This window comes from Parus major, chromosome 17 (genome assembly GCF_001522545.3).
Source record: "Parus major isolate Abel chromosome 17, Parus_major1.1, whole genome shotgun sequence".
In the NCBI taxonomy this organism is placed as follows: domain Eukaryota; kingdom Metazoa; phylum Chordata; class Aves; order Passeriformes; family Paridae; genus Parus; species Parus major.
This window is the reverse complement of record NC_031785.1, coordinates 739,784-760,315: the sequence shown is the minus strand read 5'-3', so window position 1 is coordinate 760,315 and position 20,532 is coordinate 739,784. Positions and strand designations below refer to the sequence as shown.

Sequence of the window (20,532 nt, the reverse complement as noted above, 5' to 3'; positions counted from 1 at the left end):
CATAGGGACAGCACAGTGACCATAGGGACAGCACAGTGTCCCTACCAAAACATGGGCCACGAGGGCAGGGCCAGGCACAGCCGAGGCAGAGCTGCAGCAGAGCTCTCCAGCCAGGCTCAGGCTGCTGGCTGCTGCCCTGGGCTGAGCTGCTCCTCCTTGCCCCAGCACCCCAACAGACCTGGCCCTCCAGCCAGGTGAAATCCAAATAAAACACAACAAAAGGCAGGGGAAGGAAGGGCTGCTGTGGTTTCAGTCTCTGCCGTGGCACCAGGGGGCCTGTGATGGTCACTCAGTGGCCTGGGGCCGCAGCAGGGGCAGTGCCAGGGACACCCAGCACAACCTCAGCACCCAGCAGGAGCTCCCCAGGGTCAGGCAGCAGCAAGTAAACCACTACTTCTAGCAAATGCTTTACAAACAACCCCTACACAAGTTTATTTCGGTTGGATTCAAATGAGGATCATTTCACTCAGCTTAGGGGCAAAACACTGAAATAAAAAACCTAATTTTTTTCCACACAGAGATCTTAATCCTGGATTAATTATTTTACACATTTTCCATCTTAATTAAAGCAATATTGCTTCTTTCTTAAGTTCTTTATCTACTTTCTTTAAGTAAAGCTATTTAATACTGGGGATTGTGGAAAACATTTGTTCGTGATTATGCAGACATACAGTCAAACAAGACTGAAACAAGAGCAGCATGCAAAAATGTATTTAAGGACTATCATCCCAAAATGCTGCTAAAAGCTATTAACCAGTACGTGTTAATTGCCACAGCATTCATATTAATTTTCACTTTGGGCCCGACATTGTGGAATATTTCCCCTGATACATTTTAAACAAAGTTTAATTTAAGGAACTGCTTCTATCAACACTTATGAAAATTAACAGCCAAGCAATTAGCACTCATGAATTATCCCTTCCCCCATGCTTGCTACAGCATCATTTTTAAAACAGTTGCTACATGAGAAATTGTTGCTTTTTAACCCATTACCAAAGTAGCCACAAGAAACCTTGTGGCACTACAGAGAGGCACCATTCCTCACCAAAGGATTTTTAGCTTTTGTCCAACCAAAAATTACACTGACCAATGTTCAGCTAAATTACCTCCAGTACTCAAGCAAACGCCAGAAAACTTCATAAGATCAGAAAAGTCAAACTTCCTTCTAACTCCATTTGCAGCTAATCGTGAAAGCAGAAATAAAAACAACCTGAGAAAATCTGGTCAAAGGCTTTTGGTCTCTTAACCCCAGCTTACTCTAGAGCCAAACAATCCCTTCCTCACATTTTTGATCTCTTCTGCACCTCTTTCCTGCCTGAGCATTGTGAAGTTCAGCTGGGTCACTGCAATGAGCCATCACCACTCCTGTGTGACACCTGTGCTACCTGGACAGGGCTTTCAGCTCTGTCTTACACTGAGGCTTTTTTTCCCAACATTATTAAAACTCAGCAAGATGGAACAATAAACTGTCAAAACCTGATTTTCCAAGTCCTGTAAACAGAAATAAACACAAATTTATTTATCAAATGGGTGATCATTTAATTTGCATGCATACAAAAGAAATCAATTTGGCCAGTGATTTCTTAAGCCTTCAAGTAATTTTCTATTCCAATGACACCTGGAGGAATTACAAAGAACTAAATGTTCTTTCAGTACAAAATTCTTAGAAAGTGTATATAAGATTTATTAACCAAGTACAACCCATGTGCTTTACAAAACATGAGAACAGGTCCAGAGCTGAGGTTTACTATAACTATTTAAGGAAAAACTTGAAGAAGGAGTTGAGAGTAGTTACTGTAAGTGTGGCTCCTGTTAAGAACTGAAGTTTTACAATGTACAGAAAACCACAAATCTGTCCTGGGTAGTGGTGGAGCCAGTTGTGTGGATTCCTGAGCTGCTGAGAATGCTTCCACTGTAGCTGTATTTCACAAGGCATATTCTCTACTGTTTTGATAATTAATGAAGTGATCAGGACAGGAAGAAATTAGAGTGCTTTAAAATTTTACTATTTCATAAAATCACAGAAGTGGTTATGAAATAGACACTAAATCTGGCAGGAAACACCTGGAGGATGTGAGCACTGCCCAGGCTGGCATTCCAGCACACAACCTGCTCTGATCAGCTGAAAACAATACCTTCAAGAGGGGCTTAGGGAAGGAGGACCCTGAGGAGGATTTATCTGATTTCAGGTCAGGGGTGAAACCAGTGAGGATGAGGAGCACAGACATGGCACAGAACACTGAGCTCTCCTGCTTTGTAAATGCACCAAAAAAGGACTGGGACTGAGCAACCTGAAATCTGCATTACCAAACTCAAATATGCACAAACCAAAGGCCTGCTTATAGCCCTAAAGATCTGAGGGCCACTGTGACCCCCTGAGTAAATACATAATTAAGTAGGGTGTTTTTAAGACATGTTTAATTAGGCCCCCAGCCCCTCCTCACTCCCCCACCTCTCCCCAATTATGTACCATTTCCCCCAGAGATACATGGCTCTGTTAATTATGTAAATAAGCCATGCCCTATTCCCAGAAAGAATTATATTTCTGTGACACACTGCTCATCTATTATCAATAAAAATAAATACAAGACATATGATATGTCATTAAAAATAATTTTTAAAAGTGCAATGATTTTTGGTGTTTTTACTGACTGAAAACACATGAGAACTGAAGTAAAATCACAACTGGACTATGTTTCTTCTAGATCTCAGATGGTCAGCCAAGCATTAAACTAGATAATACATACAGAACTATAGAGAATAAACTTTATATGCAAACTATTGATACACTAACAGAGTAATAGAAACAATGGTGTTAAAATTAATAGATTGAGATTATGCTCTAACAAAATACCCATCCTATTATTTTGGATTGTAAGGAAGGTATCTTGATCTGCAGATCACAGCTGAGATAATTCATATCAAACCCTGCAAGTCACAATTGAGTGACATTGAGGTATTTCCTTCACCTCTCAAACTGATACGTAGAGTGCAACTTGCTTCCAGTGGACCAAAAACCTGCAGTATCTGACTGCAATAGGTGAAAATGAAGATGTTCATTATAGACAACAACAATTAATACAGTAAAGATTAGCTTGGATTATAAAAGAGAGAAGGAAAAATGCTGATGTTTCAGAAGTTTCTGAGAAATAAGACTTGAACATGACTGAATTATAAAAGAATTCTCTTTAAAAAGAAGCATTTGATTTTTACCTCCCCTATAGATAACATGAGTTCCATTTAAATGTTTGTCCAACTGAAATTTCATGGCACCAGAACAACAAACCTGGAGTTTAGAAAAAAGGCCTCTTGGTGCTGTCAGCATGAAAGTGCTGCTGTCGCTCATTAATGAGGCCAGGAATTGTGAAAACCTGAGTTAGCATTAATTGCCACATGCTAATAAATATTAAATCACAGTAGAGGAGCTTTCGTACTTGGACTTCATAGTCTAAAGGTTACCATCTCAGAAATATTCCAGATACTCCTAGAAATGTCAGTGGAATTACGAATCTGGCTTTCCACTTCGAGAACACCTAACAGAATATGAAATTCTTCCATCACAATGGTAATGAAGCTCAAACTCCATCCTCCCACAGGAGATTCCACAAACAAATCCAGTAGAAAACAGATCTGTGGAGTATTTATACTTGTTTTGGAACAATATGACAATGATCCATCACACCAATGTTTATATTTCAGTTTCTAGAGATGATGACAGAGAGAAATATTTGACAATATGGAGCACAGGCAAGCCATTTATCCCCAGGGTGAGCGATACCAGATCCATCTCCTGACCCCCATGACCTGCCAGGTTTGCAGCCAATCTCCTCCCTGTGTTACACAAATGAGCACTTGTGCAGAAATACATTGATTAGTGCTTCGTTCTGCCTTGGATACTGACCTACTGATACTTGTTTTCTGCCCTCAACACAGACCATGGCTTCTCCCACCCTCAGTAGAGCACTGAGGACAAAGACATGAGTCGGGGAATATTCAGCAAGTGCTGTGATGTGGATAGACAGAACAGTTTTGGGTTTTTTTTTAAGTGCCAAATAATCAATCATTTATACAAAGGGTCTCATCATCAACTCTAGACAGACACCCCAGGGCTCTGTCCCAGTAAAGCACCTCACTAACCTGCTGGAGAAGCAAACAGCAAGGTAGAGAAAGTCTCAGTCCAGAATTTTGTAATGGAAACAGGAGAAATGGCCCTACTGAACCTGGAACCACTACATTTGATTGTTTGTAGACAAGCACTGGCACTACAAAGTCTAAGAGAGCTTGCACAGGAGCAGTGCCTCAGGCTGTCACTGCCAGGGGACCCCACCACCTGACAAAGCCACCCAGTCACTCACCTTGCCGTCAAATTTGGAGTACTCATTGAAGGGGTTGTTGAGCTGCAGTGGACACTGTTCCAGACGCACAGAGAGGATGGACTGCTTCCCAGAACATGGGGATTTCACTCTAAAATTCTTCTTTTCAAACAGTGAGCTCAGCTCCTCTGCTGCAGATCAGAAAAGAGATTAGAGGCATCTTATGAGGAGATGTGCAGAGGCTGCTGCTCACCACAGAGAGATAACATCATAAGAGGGAGCACAAAATCAAATAAACAAACCAACAAATGCTTCAGCAGGGCAGGATCTACTACCACTCCTTCACAGCCCAAGGATATGAAACCATTAAGAAGTTTGAATGATGCTCCTGTTTAAGCTGAGAAAAAGTTGAGGTTTTCCTGTACAGAGAACAGAGCTGATCAGTATAAGATCCACTTGAGCCAGGATAACAAGAGAACGACACATTCCTGGTCTTTCTGCTTGCCTACCTTCTCCTAAACAAGCAGGGAACAGGAAGGAAAAGCTGCTGGCACATGAAGAGCACAGTTCCCACAGAGCTGCAGCACGTGGCACGGTGCCACAGCACAGGACAGCACCACACTGCCCTGCAATGACACCCACTGCCAGCTGCAGCCCTGGCACACACCTCTGCCCAAAGGATCATCTCTGCAGATTTCACTTCTCGTGGCAGATTGGATACAGCCTCCCCTCATAAAAACATCAAACTTGAAACCACCATTCCAGATCAACAGTCTGAACAATAAAAACAAAAAAAGCTTTCTAAAAAAAAGGGGATCCAAGTTCAGGAGGTCTCTGTGTGGTCTGTGAAGGCTCATAAAAGCCTTTTTATGTGAATAAAGTCCACAGCTGAAATTCCAACAACTCAACTTAGAGGCATACTTTAAAAAACCCTAAAAAATACCACTTCTTATGTTAGAGGGCCACGATGAAATGGGGGCAGAGCCCAGGGTGTTTCAGCACACCAGCACCAACGGGTCTCGTCTGCAGGGAGCTGTGACTTAAGCTGGACAAGGCTTCCCACATCTGCTCCAGGAACCAAGAGCCCCCAGCCTCCATCAATCACTGCCCAGAACCAACCCCAGCTCATCCAGGCCAGCACTCCTGCCCTTGGCTTCCCTCACAGCTCATGGATTTACATCTTGCTTCTCCAGGGAAGTGGAACTGTTCCCAAGGTGGAATGACCTGGGACTTGATCTGCAGGGAGTTGGTTCGTTTCTTAGAGTGCAAAATTAAAACCTGTCAAATGATAACTAGTCAAAAGCTCCATTTATTTTTACCAGCAGATTGCCTTAAAATTCAGGCAGTTGGCAGAGGTGCTAAATACTGGCACTGAGAGATCCCCAAGGGCTTGTGAGAGGCTGCAATTAACCAAAAAAGCTTGATTTAATCCCTTTCAATGTGGCCACTTTAACTCCATTAGGTTGTTTTGGTTTTTCAACATGCTCTTATAGCTTTTCATTGGTTTTTAAAAAAATCTAAATCATTATGCTGGAGTATTACCTTTAACTGATAATTTCTGGGCACTTGGAGTTCAACACGAGGTTTTACTCGTACAAGTGAAAAAGCAAGTTTTTATCTACAGCAATTCTGTATGGGATGAATGCAAGACTTCGGAAGGATTTCCTTGATATAGTGTTAATTTGCATTTTATATGCTCTGAAATGAAGGAATGTAAGATACAAAGGTACAGAGAATATCCTTAAGGATAAGGGCTCCTCTTTCCCCTCGCTGGAGTGGTGTTGTTCATGCAAGTAAGGCAGAAACACTCAGATCTCAGTGGCAGAGAGAGGAGTAAGCAGAGAAGGAAAATCAGCTCTGCCAACAGAGCCAGAGTGCCTGGAGTTTTTGTGTAACTTATTTATTTTTTAATTTAAACCAGATCTGCAGCAGACAGGGACTGATCCATTTGCCAGCACGTTCCTCAGGGGGACAAGTGTGACTGCTGGGACAGCTGCTGTGTCTGCAGGGCAGCACGGAGGGAGGGGATGTGAGCACGGAGCCCCCGGCAGCAGGACCCGGAGCCAGCTCAGAGGGCAGGAGACACAGGAGAGAGATCTGCATCATCACTGGCCAAATGCTATAAAATATGGAGCAAAGAGTTGGAGGTTATGGTAGATTAACCTTTAAAACCTACAACTCTGCTTTCAGAAAGAGAAAGGCAAAAACATTTCAGAATGCATTAACAGGGGTATCCAACACAGCTGAACACTGAATTAAGGATTAGTGCAACTGTGCTGCCCGTATGAGCAGCTTTGTTCACTCCTCTGAAAAAGATATTAGAGTGCTGGAGAATGTTCTGCAAATGACAGCCATGGAGATATGAGGAATTAGGCAAAAAAAGGGAGATTACAGAGGGACCTCATTAAGATATACGCAAATTTTGAAAGAAGTAGGCATGACAGACCATACAAAGGTTTGAATGTGTGTCAAATACAACAGAAATAGAAACTAGCTTGAACTCTAAAATAGAAAAATTGAGACAGATTTGTAATTTCATATATTACAATTTAAACTACGTAGAACATCCAGTCACAAACACTTAATTATATATTTAACAAAAACAGAATTTAATATTTTTTGGAGAAATCAGTGATAATAGTTTAACCAGGAAAGACCAGATAAGCTAAGACAGCATTTATTATGCTTGCATTTAAGTAGATCACACATCTACTCTTTATTTCTTAAGATTCCTACCTTATCTAAAAAAGTAGCTACAAAAATCCTCTATAGAACTAAACTCTACAAAATCCTCCATCATCCAAACACCACAGTGATCTCTCAGAGTGCAGAACCCAAAACAGCCACTCCATAACCTCAGGCCAAACTGGGTGTTCAGCACTTTTCCTCTTCTTTTCTTTATTAACACCCCCCGGACAGCACAAAGAATTTCCTCCATGCTTTGAAACCCGAGGGGAAAATCAAACTGCAAATGTTGTAACCATCAAGGGCAGGAATCAAACCAGAAGGAAAAGAAAAGATATTTTCTTTTACCTGAGCAAGAAGTATTTCTGTCTTTCCACTGAACGTTTTTGCATTTTATTTGATTTTGTCTCTCTTTCCGCAGACGTTCTAGTCTCTGAGCTTGAAAAGAAATATTACAACTATAAGTTTGTCAATGAAAGTTTACTATAAACAAAGACATAATTAACTACCTTTATATGAATAAAGATGTTTTATACTGCATATGTAGGGGAAAAAGTCATAAAATTTTAAAGGTGGCACCCCTGAAAAGCAAATACCAACAAAAACATGAAAATGTTCTTGATTTATAATTGAAATTAGAGGATATAAAACATTAATAGAGATCATAAAGATAGTATTAACATGGAAGAGAATAATAAAATGTGAAAACTTCTGTGATTAATATGACATTTCATTATATAAATCATTAATAACGGTCTTAAAGGAATTTTAATGCACAAATGAACTGAAGTGAATATTACATTACAGGAATAAAATTACTGTTATGAATTACTCTACCCGTTTCAAAAATTAAAGATAAATGAACTCAGACTAGACTATTAAAGTTTTAAATATAAAATCCTTTATCTAAAAATCATGAAAATTATAAAATGTCAAAGCGATATAAATTAGCACAGCTTTTTCTTCAGTAGGCTGAAACAGTTTATAGGTAGTAAAATAAATGATTTGTATCTTCACAACATTAGTCAAATCCTAAAATGAATATAATATTTCTTTACATATATTTTGACTCCATCTTCAAAATATGGTTGGAAAAAAAAGCCCCAAAATTGTTCTGATATCAAAGAACTTGCAGCCCAGTGTACCACACAACTTAAATTTCCTTTTTTGTTAACGGTAAGAGCTTCCTTGGGGAAAAAACCTGCTGGAAGCCACCCAAGACAATGACCCCAAAAAACCAGATATGTCATGAAGTGTCCACTCAAAATAAGCAGATTAGACTGGGAAGTAGAACTAACAGTGCTGATTCCTGAAGGAAACAATTTGCTGGATATATTAGCAATTTTGATGTATTGAGATAATTCATTAACTAAAATGGGTTTGTAGAAGAGATTCAAAAATGCTAAATTACTCTGACAATTTTTGGATACAACTGAAGTTCCCTGAGCCTTTTCAGCAATTAAAAAACATTAATAAATATTTTCTATCCCTTCTGTTACTATTTTTTTACATTTAGGTCTTTGAACTGAATTGTGGACAAGGAAGTGATTTTTTTTCCCCATAAAAACTGTCAATCAGGGAACTGATTAAAAAAACCACTCCTTTGAGGTTTAACATCTGTAACAAGCAGTTAAAGGCACAAGCACAAATGGGGACTTTGATAAGCATCTCTTGTTTAAGACAACACGATGCTAGAACCTGAATACCTCTAGGTAGCTTCCTCTTAATGAAATAAAAAAAGTATCCCTCCTCATAAGTTTAAATATTGGGAAAACACTGTTGTAGCCTAGATATTTTATTCTGAAAGTAAAGCTCTACACTTGTACTAGTTACTGCCCACACTGCAGCTCAAAGTTTCCTTCCAAAAGCCTTTCTTCCCAAACGAGCTACCATAAAATATCTGTTAGATGAGCAGGCAAACAAAGGATAAAGGAAAACTGCAGAGTAGAAACAAGAATACTGCATGTTTTTATCCTGTTTGGTATTTTCACCCTGTCACAACAAATGCACAAGAGCACAGTCACTACCCTGCCTGACTCCATCCTGCTCCTCCACCCACAGCTGAGCACCAGGCACCACTTCACTGCGGGACCGTGCTACAGCAGCGCCAAGGCAGAGGGAACAGCCAGTCCCCACGGGAAATGTGAACCATCCCAGGCTCACTGGGATAATTTTCAGGCAACAGGCAGGCAGTTTGCAGTGTGAAAAATGTGGCTGACCAAAGGCAGTGGTGGCTGCACCAAGGGTCAGCATAGAGCTGAGAAGTTTTCTGCTCGCCTACACCCAGCACCTGGCACTGGCCTCTCCTCCTGCCACGCCAGAGCTGAGGCAGGAAATCTGCTCCCAGCCCTGACCTTAGAACGTGCCCCCAGCCTGCACCTGAAATGACTTCAAACTGTAATTCACACAGAGATTATTCCATCAGTCTGCTCCTTGGTGAAATGATCCTTCTGATCATGTTCTGGATAACTCCATAAATCTTCAAACTTTGCCTCTCCTTCCTCATGAGCTGCACCATGGTCTGAGCTCTGCCAGCCCAGGGTCCCCAGCACACCTTCCTGCCAGGGCTGTAATCTCAGTTTATTTCCAAACCTCACTCTGCTACAGGAGAGCAGTGCCCTGGCTTCTGTGGAACCTTTTACAACTTCCTACTTGTAAAAGGCATTTCAGTGTCTCCAACACTACACACATTTTCCTGGTGGAGCAGAGCACAGAGGTGCTTTCTGGGCTCTAGGTGGTGTTATAATACTTGCAGAAATCACTTTTAAAAAATAAAGAGAAACAGAAAAAAAGAGGTCAGTACTGACCACCACACACCTCGTCTATACTTTACCTCACAGAACTCCTGTTCAGAATATTTCTCAGGTCTAAGCAGAACTCTGGATATCCCTTATATGAAACCCCACATGGGAGAGCTCTCTGCCAGTCACGACAAAATGAGCATATTTTGCAAAAGCGTTCACCCTTAAACTTTCTAATTTGGTACCTTAAACCCTAGCTCAAGGTTCTTCTCAGAAATAAAACTTTAGGAGACAAAATACAGACAAATCATTCCCTTTGCTGGCTCACATCAAACTTCATTCCTCTCTTTTATAACAAATATATTTGATGCCTCACTAGGCAGATTTTTTCTCAGAAAATAACTAACCTGTTCAAAAGTTAACACCCCTCAGACAGTAACAATAGAGATATCAAAGACTGTTCGTGCACTTCGGATTTGGATTTGATGTCTTCACAATTTGAATTTTTTTATATATATAAAACTGACTACCTCAATGTTCCTCTGTACAAGAGTAGGTAAAACAGCAATTAAGGCTCAGCTGACAGCACACTGAAGTAACTGAATCATTACATATCCTTCTAGAAAGGGGCCTCAGCATTACAAAAGCAGTTTGACAGATGCTGAGCGAGTCATGCTCTGGTCTGTCCAGGCAAGGCAGAGCGAGGGCAGCAGAATGTGAAAGCCAGTGCTGCTGCAAGCACCACGCACCTGTGTTTGATCGTCTTCTGATTCCAAAGTCCCAGCTTGAGGTAATATCGACTGATTGGGAATATACATAGCCCTGAGTCTCCCCATTGCTCCCCTGTGGCTCTGAGCCATTATCCCCATGTGCTGATGAGGGATTGAACTTCTCCAGGTCAACGTCGTGGTCGATCAGGACCATCTCGCACATCCCCGTGTCATCGCTGGTCACGTGCGACTGTCGAATGTGAGCGAGGATAATGGTTGGGTTGTCCAGGAAAGCCATTCTGTCCACAAGGCCACCCTTCACTGTACTATCTTCTCTTCATCTTGTTTCATGGACACACGTACCTAGAAACAATGCATGCCACATTTTAGGAACAAAGCCCCTTCAAACACCCGAAGCTCAAACCCCCATTCCAGAAGGTCACTATTTGGGATGCACAAACCCTGACTGGCTTAGGGCAAACTGTTCAATTCTGCTGCAGTTTACTTATGCTACACTGGGTAGAGATCCATTCAAGGAACAGGGGAGCTGGAGCTCAGCTTGAGACCTGAGTCCCAGGACAACAGAGCACAAGAGATACCTACAGACAGGTCCCAGCACTCTGTAACACATGGCTGCTGCAAGGCAAAATACCCCACACAGGAGGATGGCAAGAGAGTACAGAACAGAAACATCTGCTTATTCCAACTAATCTATTTACAAAACTGACAGGGTTTTGGATTTGTTTTCACCCATCCTAACTGTGTTACTGTTTTGCTTCTGCACCTACACACCAACTTTTTGACTACCTTATTACAGACCCTCTTCAGGTTTTGTATTTCCAGGAGAAACCTTAAACATGAAGAGATTAGTGTTTGAGGGCAGAATATTGAACATCTGCTGCTGCATGGTGCTTCTCACAGGGCAACTGCTGTAACACAGAAAGCTCTGTGACCAAATACCACACGCCTGAGCTCTAAAGCACTTTAAGAACAGTAATTGCCACTTACCTAAGATATTTCATTCAGAGCACTCAAGTGGCCTTTTGAAACAAAGTAGAGGGCAAAAAGGAAAAGTAAAAAAAACCCCAAACCACAAAACCCAAACCACGCTCACATTGTTATCTGATTTTTCTGTTGCTGTGGGTTTGTAGTTATGTCAATCTAATTCAAGCCCAGGCTGACTCTGAAAGGGGCAGCTCCATGCCCTGCCTGGCCCTGCTCCAGGAATTCCACCACCTCCCAAAGCTGGCAGTGGAGCTGTGGGGTGAGCTGGATCAAAAAAATGACCTGCTGAAAATAACCAAAAAAAACCAAAAGAAAAGAAAAGATTCCTGTTCATGCAGCGAGTCTGTCACTGAGCAGGAGCCATGGGGACACCTCCACCTGAGGGGGCTCAGTCTCAACTCACACACAGAGCAAGACTAGATGCAAATTCCAGAAGTTTGAAATCCCCACTGCTTTTCTAATCAGAGAAAAACACTTTAACTTTATAGAGCTGTATGTGTGTGTTTGGGATTTTGAACTCAGAAGCACCAGCAATCCCCTGGCCTTGCTGTTTGCAAAACTGCTGCTTTAAGTCCCACAAAGCCACATCCCATGAAAACCTGCTAAAGGCAGCTGGCCTTCTCCTGGGATATTTTAACAGAGGGAAGGGAAAGAAAGGACCAGCCAGGCTTGTTCCAGGGCCAGCAAATGCATTTTGCCGTGTCCCTTGGGGGAAAGGTGTAGGGAAAGGTGCACCAACACAGAGGGGCCCACAGAGCAGCTTCTACATTTAGGTGGAAACAAAAGTAAACCTTCATATGGACACTCATCTAATCATGACAAAAGCAAAATTTTCAAGGTTTATTGTAGATTGCAAACCCTCCATTCCTACCAGCGTCCTCCCTCCCAGCAAACGTGGGTGGGTATCCACTGATGACAATACTCAATAAATAGAACTAAAGCCTTCAGAATTTTAAACATTTTTTCCTCCCTTGACTGCAAATATCATAGGGTTTTTTGCAGACACCATCCCCTTTTTGCTTTAAAAAATACACACAAATTCAGAAGTATTACATTAAGCAACAGACCCAGCAGCAAAAACAAATTCAATAAAGGAATGGTAGAGAAACAAACCTGACATGCTGCTGGTTATTAATACACTACTGTTACCACACATTGTAATAAATCATGCTATTAATGAAATTTGCCCCAGCAGGATCCTTGGAGACCCTCAAAGCCCAAGTGGACACAGCCTGGAGCTTGGCTGGCCCTGCCTGGAGGTGGGAGTTTGGATGGGATCTCCAGGGGCTCCTGCCAGCCTCGGCAGCACCACAACTCCACACTCTCTTTGAATTTTCTCACTCTTTCCATGGAAGTAAGTAGGGCTGCTCCTGAGGGAGTTCTCCCTGTCCTCTGAGGCAGATGTCCCACCCAAAGGCAGCCATGGATGTGTTGGGGCTCTGGCCCTGCACCTGTGTGACCAGCTCAGAAAACACAGACACAACCATGTGCAGCTTGTGGACATCACAAAACACGCTTTGAGAATGCTCTTTAAATGGAATTATTTCTACTCACTGATTAGGAAGGGCCACGTGTACCTGCAATTGGCAAAAATTTGTTTAAATAAGCAACAGCCTCAGGCGTCGGAAAGGTCTGCAAACTCCCAATCAAAAATTACTGCTGCCCCATCAATGTGTCATATAAATGTTGGCACGTTAATTGTGTATTTATAAGATTGTTAATGGTTAGTTAATTTACCTCCCACACTATTATTGTACTTGAAATGATTTAATGTCTGCTGAGGGAGTTAACAACATGTAACAGCAGATGCGAGAGTTTTACCTTTATACTCTGCACCCCGACTTCCTGCCATTAACAGTCGTGTGCTAAATCAGCCAAGCTTCTTCCCAACTGTACATCTGCAACTGCTTTTCTCATAAACCTGAATGCTGAGAAAGTGCTGGAAATTCTGCAAGTTTAATACAAACATATTTTTATTTCCTCCTCTTCAGAATTTTCAAAAAGATACATTCCAGCTGATTTATCAACACATTAATGCTAACTGGAAACTCTGAAGAGTTCATATTCTTAAAAAAAAAAAAAAAAGAAATTCAGTTTGGGTTTTGATGCCATATTTAGTAGTTGTGGCCTATAGAATTCTAACAGTTCCTCCTGTTGATAAAAGCACAGACCCGCTCTGAGGAACAGTGACTTCCAGTGAGAGAGAAGAACACAGAGAAGCAAAATTCAGTTTTGAAAACCTTTAGTCAAACACCTTAAAGATTCCAGCAAAATCACAGACCCAAACTCAGTTTCTAGATCTGCTGAGATCTGCCAGCACACCCCTTCTGCACTCCTACACCCACACACCATCACCAGATCCTCACGGAGGAGCTGAATTTAATGGAATTTGAGGACCTTCTAAGCATCAGCATCTTATATGTTCTTTAATCATAAACAAAAAATAAATGTTCTTCTAATACTTGTGCTATAAAAATAATCTACTATTGAATAGGCCACTTTGCAGGCAGCTGTCAAATGCACTCTGTGCAAACAGGAAAAGAAGAGAGCAATGTGAAATCCCCAAAATATCAGAGTTTGGTATTTCTGTAGAACAGGATACACAGGCTGGGGTTTCCATGATGTACTGATTGGCAAAAACCTGTGATTCATCACACAGGTGGACAGAGATCTTCGCTTTCTTCCCGGTCTTTATTATTCACCTCTCTAACTTTCTGCACAGTCTGCTCAACACCCTGGGAATGAATGCTCCCTCTCCCCTTCTCGTCCCGCTGCTGTGATTGTGCACAGCCCCCCATCAGCCTGGTGCAGTTACAGAACATCCCCAAAGATGTCAAATTGCACCATCAAGAGGCTGAACGCCTCGCCAGGATTCACGGGAACTTCGTGGCAGAATCAGACAGCTGCATCTCAGTCTACTATTTTTATCAGCAGTATTCCTCTTCCAGTACCCCACGGCTATATTTATGGCATCGATAGACTCTCCCAGCGAGAGAAGCAGGGCTTTATGCAGATCAGCCTCATTCATAACCCGGCACACAATGAGGAATGCAGAGCGCGCTAACAAACGACTCCGCTCCCAGGAGGTGACACAGAGGTCTTGGAAAAGGATCTGCAGCCATACAGCCTGTACCTTAAACACACAGCTGAATTTCGGGAGGCAACTTCATCATCACAACATGTTAACTGTTCTTGTGACCCTCCTGCTTGCTTGATGTACTGCAATTATTTAAATAAAGATTGTCTCGCTTTCCTGTTTCCCCACCAAACACCCCACAGAGTCTCATGTCTGCATGTTAACCCACACGAGGCGACGACGAGGTATCAAAGCAAGTGTGAGATGAGGGGAAAGGACAAGCTCAGGCTCATGACTGCCATCCCTCCCACCCATCCCGTGTCAGCACAGACTGCAGCGGCACAGCTGGAACCGCGCTCCGTGCTGGACCCTCTGACTGGAGGGACTGCAACCATGTGTCAGCCCATGCCCACCGCTGTCTGCAGAGGAACGTTTGACCTTGACTGAAAAATGCTGAGCACAGCTTGCCTTACTTTGGGGAGAACACAGATCCTTTGGAATGGATTGTCTGGGTTTTTTTAAATGCACACAGTGGAATTTGACCAAATGCCTCGCACTCACCGCCCAGCACGAGTGGCTCGTCCCTGTCAGTCCCCACAGCGGCCCCAGGGCCGGGCAGCAGGGCAGGGCTCTGCCAGCCACTGTCCCCAGCCCTGCTCCCTCCTGCAGCTCAATCCTCTTCCAGCAGAACTGCAGATTTCACCTGCTGAAGCGACACCACAGCCAACAGTGGCTTTCACACCCTGCTCCGGTCCCCGAAAGTTCACAGGCTCCAGGTGAGAACCTTCCAGCTCCACCAAATGCCCTTCAGTGCCACCAGCACATCTGAAGGGACAGAAGGACGAGCCCCTAAACTGACAAGCCAGTGCCATCTTCCTGTGCATCTTACAGGAAATATTTTCCTCATATGAAGGCTTGATATTTTTGCCTTTCATGCTTTGAAATACAGACCTCTAAATAAGCTATGAGAAACAATGAAATCAGAGAAAGCTGTCAGCAACTAAAAATGTTCTGCTGCAGGAAAGAGCTACAACTTTGAAGTTCCACCAGTTTTAATGGAATGATTTTAAGAGTCCTCCAGTTCAAATGGCTAAAAGTGGTTCCAAATTCTCCACAAAACTCTCAAGCCAATTCCTGCAATGTATCTTCCTCTAAATTACAAAAGTAAGAAGTGAGAAACAGGGGAAAAAACCCTTCTTTTCTCCTGTTCTGCAAAGCTGTAGCTTGTTTTTGGTTTTTGTTTGTCTGTTTAAATATGTTCAAATTTACTATGCTCCTTAAGGAAGTGATAAACAATTAAAGCCCTATTCAAAGTAAATATTCTAAAGACACAACTTGTGGCAGTTCAATTTGGATCCAAGACAATTACTAACAAACTCAAAACACAGCATGCTGGAAAAATTATATACCATTGCAGGTCATGTTATCATTCAAGGGCTTCCATAGTCCCTGCACTCAAACACCTCCTCAACTGTAGCTCTTTAAAGTGATGTTTAAAAGTGAATGAAAAAGATAGGCAGATTAGAATTAAAAATTGATTTTTCCCCCAGCGTCATATAAGCAGGAACAAGATGGCACGAACATACTTCAAAATTTATAATTCAGGTTATATGAAATAATTTCCCAGTCAACTTCTGTCTGCAATTGCACAAGAAATGGTTCTGGTTATCTGCATTTGCAGCAGCACAAATAATCAACCCCCTCAAACACAGACAGATCCTGGGCAGGCAGGATAAAGGAAAGTGAACTGAAATATTCGAACATTCAAGTTTATGTTTCAGCAAAAGCTCAAGTGCATTTAAGAGTGAATACTTATCTGCAGAAGCTGTCACTCACACTCTGGTCCTATCATTAAAAAGGAAATAATCATTTACAGTCATATAAAGAGGCTCTCTCATAGGAGGATTGGGAAGTTAGGATGAGCAAACACTGCATTACACACAACTTCCAACAAATTATTTGTTCATTTCCAGACCTGTAAATCAATCTGGCATTAGCTCTGTATTTCTGAAATGCCTGAATTTGGCTACACTTTTGTTGTCATACTAATCAGGAAGCAAATTACACCAATTCCAATATATTAATTACTGAGCTTTAGAGGGGGGAGAAAATACTGGGGTATGTACGGGAAGTGTTCACTCTTCTCTGTCCTGATCTTGTCAAATCTTTGTTTAATTGCAGACAAGTTGATTCTCTGCTAACCTGAGAAATCCTGCATCAAGATTTTAAGCAAATAAATAAGTATAAAAGATGCAGATATTATAAATTAGGGCAGACAAATCTGTATCTAGACTCGTGCCTGCAAAGAGCATTCTATCAATATAGCGAAATGCTAATCTCCTAATTAACAACCTAATTAGGTAATTATGGCTTTGCAGAGGGATGCCTAAATGAAATATGACAACATGGTCACCTCTTTATATGGCACCTGTGGGCCTTTTCAGCTGTCACTGCCGAGAGTGCAATATCAATTTGAACAGATGACAAAGTGTTGTCATTTTTCATTCAGATATTGTGCTGAACGCTGGGATCGAGGCCGCTCCGAGACGCCGCGTCTTGCCTGGGCTCTGCCTCATCTAAATATGTGCAAACACTTCGCTTCATTTTTAATGTCTCTGATTAAGCTTGGTTTTTCATGCTGTCTGCAGGCATTCCCTGACACACACCACAGCTGCAGTGTCACACTGGGGTGACCCACGAGCCTGGAACCCCCATGGTCCAATTTCACAGCACGAGTGCAGGAGAATCGCTATCCAGAAAAAATATCTGAGTATTTGAGTTCATTTTTGAGGCTTAACATAACAAACATAACAAAACAAAACCAGAGGACCTTGTAAATTACACGTGATAACATGAATTTTACTTTTTTTTCTGCTGAACACTCTTTCCCAGGGGAATAGCAGTCCCTGTCCAGGAGAAGGTGAAACTGATGGGACTTTTGCACAGAAAGCTGGGAAGGAACACTTTCAACAAAGGTGCTTTTCCATGGAACACTTTTTGTCACTCATATGCCAAAATGCTTTAAAGACAATTCGCTAAGCTTGAACATTCCTAAAGGCCATCAACCTGTTGGGGCGGGTCTGGAAGAGGCCACAAAAATCATCAGAGGGATGGATCTCCCCTGCTATGAGGAAGGGCTGAGAGAATTGGGATTGCTCTGCCAGGAGAAGAGAAGGCCCAGGAGTGACCTAAATGCAGCCTCCCAGCATCTGAAGGGAGTCCACAGGAAAGATGGAGAGACACTATATACAGGGGAAGGAGGGACAGGACACAGGGAATGGCTCCCAGTGCCAGAGGGCAGGGATGGATGGGGTACTGGGAAGGAATTGTTCCCTGGCAGGGTGGGCAGGTCCTGGCACAGGGTGCCCAGAGCAGCTGTAGCCGCCCCTGGATCCCTGCAAGTGTCCAAGGCCAGGCTGGACATTGGGGCTGGGAGCAGCCTGTGGCAGTGGGAGGTGTCCCTGCCCATGTCAGGGGGTGGAACAAGATGGGCTTTGACCTCCCTTCCTTCCAACTCAAACCACTCTGGGATTCTGTGATAAATAAAACATCTTATTGAAGAGTGGAGAATGAAAGCACAGGCTAGGATTGCTTGAATATTAGACTAGAGCTTCTATTTTCACAATTCTCAGTGTGATATTCAAGAGCCTAAAAAACCTAATAAATTTTATAAATACCTATACAAGCTTCAATCTTAAAAGAAATTAACAAACCAGAAAGCTTCACCATATCACCTTTTTGCCTGTTTGCTACTGAGAGAGATGCTAATCTCTTTGGGTTTTACACACACAAATGTCCCCAGGCTCACAGAAGCTGCCTTGTCTGGACCCAGGGCAGAGCCTGGGGATGTGATGCAGGTCCAGCCAGCTCAGGGGCTCACAGCACAGCTCTGCAGCAGCACCATGAAGGGTGGTCTGACACTGCTGGGCCAGGCAGGGGTTCTGCCTTAAACAGCAGCGCCTGTCAAACAAACACTATGGTCTTTGTTGGTTTCTTTAGGTTGTTGCCATTCCACTTCTGAGTGCATGTAAATATTTTTATTTCATTAAAAAACATGATCATAACCTTATTCTTTAAGTACAGCAGCATGCAAGCTGCTTCTGACTTCAGAAACACTCATGATGATCAGACCTACTTAAAAATGCCTGAGACCTTCAGCCCCTTTGGGACTTTATGGCAAATGGAACTGGACAGATTCACATTTCTTCAGCAAAAAATGAATCCCCTGTTCCTCTGGCTTTTAATTTTGGGTCTGTCTCTTTCAAGAGCACACAAAACATATTCAAGGAGCTTTCTTTTGCTTTCAGAATAATGGATTTAGATACAACACTTCTCAGGCAATAAGCAAACAAGGTAGGGATTGCCCTTGTGCTGTCTGGGGTACGAAACTGATCTGACAGACAGTGAACAACGAGGCATCACGGTTTGATGGAGCTCCTCAGCTCACACACACACACACACACAGAGTTAATATTAAAACACAGCCTGGGGTCTGTGTCAGAGGCACTAACAGAAAAGCCCTGCAGAACTGATGCTACAACACCTGAGACAGCCCCTCCCTGTACAGCGGGTCCCAGGTGTGGGACAGCACCAATACCCCACGAGAGCCCTAGGGGCCACCAGAGCTCTTCTCCCACACCTCAAACCTGCCCCTTCCAGCACCTGAACAGCAAGAAAGGAAGAGAGCCTGAGCTCTATCCCCATTTCTCAGCTAGTGTCATTTGCTCTTGGACATCAAAAGGAATTCTGGATAACAAAAGGAAATTCTTCACAGAAAGGGTTGTCAGGGTTGGAAGGGGCTGCCCAGGGAGGTGGTGGAATCACCAGCCCTGAGGTGTTCAAGAAAGGACTGGACATGGCACTCAGTGACAAGGTGGTGGTGGTGAGTCAGAGGTTGGACTCAATGATCTCAGAGGTTTTTTCCAACCTCAGTGATTGTGTGATCTCCAAAAAGAATGGCTATATGGGAGCCGGGCTGCTCCTACATAGGGATGTGGCCAGTATGCTGTTCACCTGCTGTGCCATTTGTTGCCATGACTGACCTTTCCAAACACGTGTGTGCTTTTCATGCTCACAACTTCGAATGGATGGGAAAATTTCGTGCTACAAAACGGGTAACAGAGATCCCTGTGCCAGGCTGCTTCACCTGCCCAGGCCTTCACTGATCCAAAGGAAATGCCCAAAAAGAATGTAGCTGTTACTTGTTATTTTAACATTCGTTTTTCATTATTTTAACATTTGTTACTTGTTGCAACTGGGTGAAAAGATAACCAATAGATGAGGAAAGGGTGTTACAACAAAGACCTGAAACATGACTGATACAGAAATGTACTAAATTGGTTCTCCCTGCTTCAGTTATTTCTGTACAAGTCTATACGTACATGCTGATCTCAATTTATTTTTAATCTAACCCAAAAAAGTGTCCGTGAATGGAGCTGTTCTGAATCTAGAAAAGTAACTGAGAATCTAATTCCCACTCTTGCATCTACCTGATAATCCCCCGACACCTAAAATCGTGGAGAACACACTCAGGATATCCAAGCTTGGTTCTGGCATCTGTTTAGTCATTTACCAAACTTCCACTAGCACAGAAATCGACTCATTGCTTCGTCTCCTGGACACCCTTCCCGTTCCCCCACTGTTCCTGCGGTGTTCACAGCTCTGATGGCACCGGCAAGCGGGTGGAGAAGGGAGAGCCCCATCCAGAAAGGGACCTGGGTGCGATCACGCTCGAAGCGTCCACCCGGCACAGCTGGGCAGGCAGAGCCGACCCTGCGGCCGGCAGGAGCAGCCAGGAGACGGGGACAGGGGGCGAGTGACAGGGACAGGGGGCGAGTGACGGGGACTTGGATGGAGTGCCTGGCACCCGGCCAGAGACCCCGGGGCCCCCGCTCGGCACGGCTCGCGGACATCCCGGGGATTCCTGCCGTGCCCGTGCCCGGCGCTCCGGCCGCACTCACCTGTCCCCGCCACCCATCGCTGCCGGCCGCTCGCCAGCCCCG

The 20,532-nt window shown here is 43.2% G+C and overlaps 1 protein-coding gene across 4 annotated transcripts in view; it reads right to left on the bottom strand.

Annotated features, from left to right (window-relative positions):
• Positions 1–10,812, bottom strand: part of MAPKAP1 (MAPK associated protein 1) — a 72,543-nt gene extending 61,731 nt beyond the window's left edge. For 3 of the 4 annotated variants that reach the window (XM_015644649.1, XM_033518377.1, XM_015644650.1), the window contains exons 1-3: positions 10,489–10,812; positions 7,347–7,436; positions 4,356–4,504 (exon numbers count right to left, since the gene is read on the bottom strand). In XM_015644649.1, the coding sequence (XP_015500135.1) occupies positions 4,356–4,504; positions 7,347–7,436; positions 10,489–10,747 (498 nt within the window). In that variant the 5' untranslated portion in view covers positions 10,748–10,812. The remainder of the gene's footprint in view (positions 1–4,355; positions 4,505–7,346; positions 7,437–10,488) is intronic. The other variant, XM_015644651.2, reaches the window with a different exon arrangement.
• Between the last annotated feature and the right edge of the window lie 9,720 nt (positions 10,813–20,532).